The sequence below is a fragment of the Melanerpes formicivorus genome, unplaced genomic scaffold, assembly GCF_026170545.1.
Source record: "Melanerpes formicivorus ecotype bairdi unplaced genomic scaffold, bMelFor1.0.p_v2 SCAF_717, whole genome shotgun sequence".
Taxonomy (NCBI): Eukaryota; Metazoa; Chordata; class Aves; order Piciformes; family Picidae; genus Melanerpes; species Melanerpes formicivorus.
The window spans coordinates 80,531-88,108 of NW_027143069.1; the positions used below are offsets into that span (position 1 = coordinate 80,531).

The 7,578-nt window shown below is 39.1% G+C and overlaps 1 protein-coding gene across 3 annotated transcripts in view; it reads left to right on the forward strand.

Moving 5' to 3' along the window:
* LOC137460705 (plexin-B2-like) overlaps positions 1-7,328 on the forward strand; it is a 56,828-nt gene extending 49,500 nt beyond the window's left edge. For all 3 annotated transcript variants that reach the window (XM_068170877.1, XM_068170878.1, XM_068170876.1), the window contains 3 exons: positions 2,640-2,754; positions 3,464-3,566; positions 4,056-7,328. In XM_068170877.1, the coding sequence (XP_068026978.1) occupies positions 2,640-2,754; positions 3,464-3,566; positions 4,056-4,199 (362 nt within the window). In that variant the 3' untranslated portion in view covers positions 4,200-7,328. The remainder of the gene's footprint in view (positions 1-2,639; positions 2,755-3,463; positions 3,567-4,055) is intronic.
* The last annotated feature ends 250 nt before the right edge of the window (positions 7,329-7,578 follow it).

Below are 7,578 nucleotides of genomic sequence, written 5' to 3' on the forward strand. Positions count from 1 at the left end.
TGCATACCAGTTTTTGATCATCTTTCAGTCCCTTTCCCCAAATAGTCTATTGCTGAACTATGTCTGCTCAAATATTTTTTAAAAAATAAATTATTAATTGTTCAAACTTTTTACATTGCTTACAAGCCATGGCATTTCCAGGAACCTGGTTTCTACCAGGAACCTGATACAGGAGCTTGGCAGAGGTGTAGACACAGAGACAGAGAAATGCTGTTCTGTGTCCTAAAGAAGCCAAACCCCAGCTACTCTAGTCTTACTCTAACAGCTCTGAATTGTGAGGCCATTATATCTGAATATGTACTTCAGATGTAAAGTTCTTCATCTCTGATATCTTAGTTTGCTCTAGTCATCTGTAGTTCAAATGGCTTATTTTATGGTCCATTTTACAAGGCTGTCCTTTCTCTGATAAAGCCTCCTGCCTCTTCTACTATGTGCCCTCCAGCTTCTACAATAGCTAGTACAGTGGAAAAATATGTGATCGTATAATTAAAGGCTGTATCATTGTTCTGAACCACTGATTATATGCTTAAGGTCTGTTATCAACCATAATTCTTATGCCATTTCCTAGACAGTACTTTATTCATGCATTAAGTTCATAGATCTTGATGCATAAACACAAGGAATAAAACTGGTTATACAGCACTGTTTATTATGTATCAAGTTTAAAAAACTGTAAAAAACCAAAGCCCCACAACAGAAAACAGGTGCTGATAAGTAATTGGCAAAGAAAAGATATCTGAAGAAAGGATGTTTTATGTTTCTCACAGTGTGTCCTTTTGCTGTGGAAGAGGGGTGAGTCTTTGGGCATTTCACAGTACTGACATTACTCCCATGCTCTGTGAACCAGAATAGAATAGAATAGAATAGAATAGACCAGACCAGACCAGACCAGACTGGAAGAGACCTTCAAGATCATCGCATCCAACCCATCAACCAATCCAACCCACCTAAACAACTAACCCATGGCACCAAGCACCCCATCAAGTCTCCTCCTGAACACCTCCAATGATGGTGACTCCACTACCTCCCCGGGCAGCCCGTTCCAATGGGCAATCACTCTTTCTGTATAAAACTTCTTCCTAACATCCAACCTAAACCTCCCCTGGTGCAGCTCCTGCAGTTTGCAGAGGTCCCCCTGAGGATAACCTTTTTATATATATATCACAGCAGTCATGAACTGTCAGAGTAGTGCTTCAAGGCACTATTTAAGATAAATTTCCATTCTCTTAAGGCTGAAACAGGTCAAAATGCAGTTTTTGTTGCAGGAAGAGTAACAACGTTAAAATTTCACTCAAATTTTAAACTGGCTGGGGTGTGTCATGGTACCAGATTATGCCAGGTGTTAAAGCACCACTCTGTTACTTAGTGCCATTTCACATTCTCCAAGTATTTTGTAAAGCAGGACATCAAGAGACCAGGTGGATAACTGTGACAAGTTGATGTCTTCCTGAATAAAATGTAAGACTAGAAGCCTGTCAGGAATGGCATTAGAGTAACCAAGTCACCTAAAAATAATGGATCTCTCTGAGTCGGTTGCACAGGGATTCATCTGAAAGGATGTTCAAAAGTAATATAAAGATACTCACAAGCTTGGCATACACTCTAGAAAAAAGCAGACAGTTATGACACAGGCAGCAGTTCCTGGCAGCATGTGACAGAATGTCCTGTGCCATCTACTTATGTTAAGGAACCCTAATGAGTTTGGAAAAGTCTGGATTACTTTAGCAGTGGTTGGTTTCGAAGAAAATAGGACGTTTCTAGGGAGTAAGGATGGTTTTTTCACAGTCCCATTTTTAGGAAATCCCCTGACATTCCTACCAGTCTGAAATACTCAAGAGAACCTAGTGCAGGCAAAGGTGACTTCCAGCAAACAGCTGATGGTCTTCCAGGATCCTGTTCAAGGAAAGCAAATTGCTCAATAGCTTATGAAATAGTTTGTCACAAGACCTTAATGACTTCTGTGAAAGGTATTTCAAGCATCTTCTTTGAGGAAAGCACCAGTTCCTGAAGACAAATTTTCCATGTTAGTTCAATAATAATCCAGACAAGTACATTTGTGGAGAAATCATGTACAGTAAACTGAAGATCACAAGTGCCTGTGGTAACTTATTGTTTCAGACACTGTTGGGCATTAACCACAAAGATCACTTGCTTTAATTCACATGACGATGACAGTTTTAATCCACAGATGAAAGAAGTAATTTTACATGCAGACATACTCATATTTAAGAAATTGTTTAATTTAAAATGACTGTTCTCATGCCAGGTTTCATCTACATTCAATTATCTCTTTATTCGGTTTTCCTTGTTCTTCTAGACTCTTTAAAATTCTAGCATGAACATAGTGCTGAGAAACACTTCCATAAAACAAAGCTATTCTCTAATTTTGCTTCTTCCCTGTACTCCATCTCTGCTTTTCTTCTGACAGCTCTGTGTGAAGGTTTTGGTAAAGCTTAAAAGAGACAAAATAGAGCTTGCAGATCTAAATACAATAGCTTATGAGATACAGAGTGTCAACAATATAGTTAAATATTTGCTCATGACCATAAAATAAAAATAAAAGTAGTATCATTGTAACATTCAGCTCAGAGCTAAAGAATTCAGCAGTCACTTAGATACTGTTTTTTCTTTTATGATAGATCATGTTTCAGTTCCACTTCAGTTAACCTTTGGGCAGAACAAGATATTTTTTGCATCACATACTTACCCTTTTTATGACTGTGAAGAAGCAATGAATCTTATTGAAAATCAGCCGTAAGTATTTCAGCTTCTTAACTTAGGTGTTTAGATCCTGTAGCATGGTGCTGTGGGTAACTGGCAGCTGAGTTACTCAATCTTTTAATAATTAAGCCTTTGGTGCTCAAAATTTGCTCGTTTTCAAATCATTATTCTTACATTTTAATGGAGTTTAAAAATGGTTGAAGGGCACAAGGTGAGCCATTAACGTAAAACATGTGGAATAGGATTATTCACAGCATATATAATTAAAAGCCTGTTCAGCAGGTTGTCATTTCTGTAGCTACTAATGTATCTGCAGGTAAGCTCTATGGACATCTGCATGCCTACTTGTGATGTGTTCAGAAAGGACAGTCAAATTTGACTGTAACCATCATCAGCCCCGCTCAAGGTATTGCTACTCCAGGGTCGGTGAAACCAACCCAAACCCCACTTTGTCCATCATGATATAAGAAGGTCGATCAAGATTATTTCCAGTCCACTCAGAATTGATCTCAAAGTTTGTGTGAGATGCTCTGTTTTTCTGATCCTTGCTCAGATATTTAAGGGAGAAAAAGACTTTCTGGGGTTCTTGAAATGTTCTTAGGAAGTTTTCAGCTTAATATAGTAAGGACACTACAACAGATTGATCTACCCTCCATGAATAAAGATGGAAATTCATTTACTTTTTTTGTCAATGGGTGAAAAAGCCTGACAGTTTGTCATGACTATCATATTCTATTTGTAGATGCTATTCCTGTGCAAGTAATAGATGGAATTGCCAGTGGGACTGGAAGAGACATATCTGTGAAGAGTCCTCTTCAGTACAGGATGTGATTAAACAAAATATGGTAATGCTTAAAATTAGGATTATTATGTTTTTATTAGAACACTTCAGTATTTTCTTTGCTGTTTCTCTTGTATCAGTTGGCTCATTTAGAGATTTTACATTTATTCTAAGTTAGTGTAAGGTTTGTTCTAAAGAAGTGTAAGGTTTGGTTTTTTTTTTTTTTAAAGGACAGTGTGGGGGTGGGAATTTAAGTGATTGAGAAGGGGCAGTGAGACAGAATAACTCCTGGAAGGTTATTTTTGTTTCTTCTACTATTTTGTTTCATTGGGAAGAACAAGATTTCAAGGCTCAGAAAGATAATCACCCACAGCTTTGACATATGCTGCAGTCATTTTTAGCATGTCTAATTTGAAAGGGTGTAATCAAATCTGTCACTGTATTTTAAGCTTGAAGTTCTTCAGAACAATCATTCTGTTGTCCAAAGGCCATTTGAGCTTGTTGTGATAAGACTTTTTATTTGGAATAACATATGAAATGTTTCTCTCTCCAGGAAGAAAATTGCCCACAGTTTCTAAACCCTAACCCTCCAATAATACCTATGGAGTACCAAACAACAGTTTATTTTGAGGGAAGATACCTAAGTTATTACCAGGTAAGAAGATTAATTCAAAGCTGTCAGTCGAATTCTACTTAAACTACAAGCGCACCCCTAAAGTGAGGCCTCATTTTATGTTCCTTGGAGATTCTGCTCATAAATATTTTTAAAGAAGGAGAAGAGTTACACATTCTAGTTTGACATAATACTGATGACTGTGGTAGAATCATCACCAAAGCAGAATAAGAGCTGGACTACTAGCTGTGGGCCCTTTTTACAAATAATGTAAATTGCACCTACTGAAACATCTGCTATTTATTTTTCATCTAATGAAGTGAGAGGAGATTTAGGAAATATGAATATCTTTTCTAATTAAAGAATTGCACTTTTTGGTTCTAGAATGACATCACTTCTTGGTGTAATTAATTCATTCCTCACTTTGCAAACAAAAAAATGCCCTCAGAAATTAAATATTTCTTTGTTTAGTTAAAACGATCTTTTGTACTTTAGTGTGTTTCTGTGACCATCAGACGAGATCAGTTACTTTCTCAGCTGCAGCAAAGGCTGCTCTTCCTCAGTACTTGCTTCCGAAATTAAATTACAAAGCTTCTAGGAATCTAGAGTTTGATCCCAAGCTTTTAATTGTTTTATAACCTTGACAATGCTGTTTTTTTTCATTTTAGTTTGATAAAACCACTTCTTTAGATGACAGCTCAAATATTGTTCTTAGTTTCTATTGTTTGTGTTGTCTTTGTGTAAATGTGAATTGATGACAGATGCACTAGAGATTGCTTTAACTACCAGCCATCTACCAAGGGAAAGAGGGCATTTGGTTTTTTCAGGGCTTTTTTTTCCCTTTGCCAAACTGAAATACCATATAGCTTAGAATTTCCTTCGAAGGAAATTCTCTTCTGCACCTGCCAAGGGACAGAAAAGGGTAAATAAGTCTGGAGTAAGAAGAGCAGAGAAGGGTAAAAGGCAACCCACAAGCAGTACCATAGTCCTGAAGACCATACTGTGTATTTCTACACTGTATTACAGTATCATAGTATCACAGTATCACTAAGGTTGGAAGAGACCTCGAAGATCATCAAGTCCAACCTGTCACCCAAGACCTCATGACTAGACCATGGCACCAATTGCCACATCCAATCTCCTCTTGAACACCCCTGGGGATGGTGACTCCACCACCTCCCTGGGCAGCACATTCCAATGACTAATGACTCTCTCGGTGAAGAACTTCCTCCTCACCTCGAGCCTAAACTTCCCCTGGCGCAGCTTGAGACTGTGTCCTCTTGTTCTGGTGTTGGCTGCCTGGGAGAAGAGACCAACCCCTTCCTGGCTACAACCACCTTTCAGGTAGTTGTAGAGAGCAATGAGGTCACCCCTGAGCCTCCTCTTCTCCAGGCTAACAACCCCAGCTCCCTCAGCCTCTCCTCATAGGGCTTGTGTTCAAGGCCTCTCCCCAGCCTTGTTGCCCTTCTCTGGACACGTTCAAGTGTTTCGATGTCCTTCTTAAACTGAGGGGCCCAGAACTGGACACAGTACTCAAGGTGCGGCCTAACCAATGCAGAGTACAGGGGCACAATGACTTCCCTGCTCCTGCTCGAGTAAGTACTTTAATCTTTCAGAACTACTAGTAGAGAAGAGGGAACAAAAAAAGCTTTTGCCTCCTTTTTTTTTTTTTTTTTTAAATTTCTATGAGGTGTCAGTTACATCTAATGAAGCAAGAGCCATACCATGTGGACTGAGCAGTTTTGTCACGGGTAGCAACATCTAACAGACTGCCTACAGATCACACCTGGCATTCATCTATTAATTTAACTTGAAACTAGGAAGGCTTACACTGAATTGAAGTCTCTGTGAGAAATAATATGAATGCAAAGATGCTGGAGAGCAATGAGTGCCAAATGATGTCAGAATATTTTTTTCTAGGTGAGTGCCATGTGGGAATGTCATCTGTCATGGGAGCTGCTCCATATATTCTAGTACAGAGGTGCATTTTTAAGCCAAAATAATAATGCCTTTACTGCCAAGACTTGAATAAGCACACAGAGTGACTACAGCTGTTTACACAGACCTCCAAGTATGTGTAAGAACAGACAAATCAGGCATGAAATAGTTGTAATTGTACAGGCACTCATGCCTGTAGGGTCATGCTAGCTGAAGCAATATCTTCGGCTACTCAAAGTTTGTTAAAGACATAGCTTACACTTAGCTTTTCATTAGCATTTCATTGAGGCAGGGTTGATCACAAGAAGCCATGGATGGGTATTTTGTTGGAACTGGCCAGCAGCACAAATGCAAAATAGCATATGGCTTCTAATGAGAAATGATTTTGCCACAGGATATCCTGGGCATTATTGCAGTGTGTTTGGAGCTAGCAGTACTGCATCTATGAGCATGTTTAAGGTCTTTATTTATCAGGGTCATGGGTATGTATATATATATATATATATATATATATATTTATATATATATATATATATGTACCAGCATCTTATTATATGTACAATGATTTTTCATTAAAAGTAATTTCACGTTTGGATTTGTCTTTGCCATGCGTGTCTGATGTGTAATGCACTTCCTAGTGTTTGCTACATGTCTCCTCTTTCACCCAGACTGCTGACTGTGAGCTCTGTGGCCTCGTGCCCAAGACCCTGGTATAGCAACTCTTGATTTCAAGTCACTCCAAATAGCAGCTGTCACACACACTGTAGCTCCCCTGCTTTCCCAGTGCCTTCTGTTAAACATGTGGGAAAGTCTTACACAGCAGCAGAATTCAAACATTTTTGAAAAACATATGATGTGTTGCAGTGGGTGAAGCAGGGAAAACGAGGGAGCATTCCTCAAAAAAGAGATCTGCAAGGTGCTTTGAAATTTGAAGTATGTAGATATTTTCTGTAAAGCAGAATGGACTGCAAAACTTTCAGAGAGGATTTTCAGAGCTCAGGCAGTAGCTTATTTCCTATATGCAGCTTCTGAGAAGCAGAAGTTACAGTTTTATTCCTCTCTATAATATAAACAACACAGAGACTGAAGTCAGGTCCTTTAGCAGGTTTAAAGCAATTGTTCCTTCTCAGCCCCAAACTGTAGTGGGCTCTTGTGCCCGACCTGTCACAGTGAAGGTGCAGAAGGTGCAGTAGGAAAAGTTTCCACTGCACTACAGTGACCTGTGTTTTACCGGTAATTCCAACACTGAAGAAATAAAAAGAAGGAAAGAAAGAAAAGGAAGGGAAGGGAAGGGAAGGGAAGGGAAGGGGAAGGGAAGGGAAGGGAAGGGAAGGGACAGGGAAGGGAAGGGAAGGGAAGGGAAGGGAAGGAAAGGAAAGGAAAGGAAAGGAAAGGAAAGGAAAGGAAAGGAAAGGAAAGGAAAGGAAAGGAAAGGAAAGGAAAGGAAGAAAGGAAAGGAAGGAAAGGAAAGGAAAGGAAAGGAAAGGAAAGGAAAGGAAAGGAAAGGAAAGGAAAGAAAGGAAAG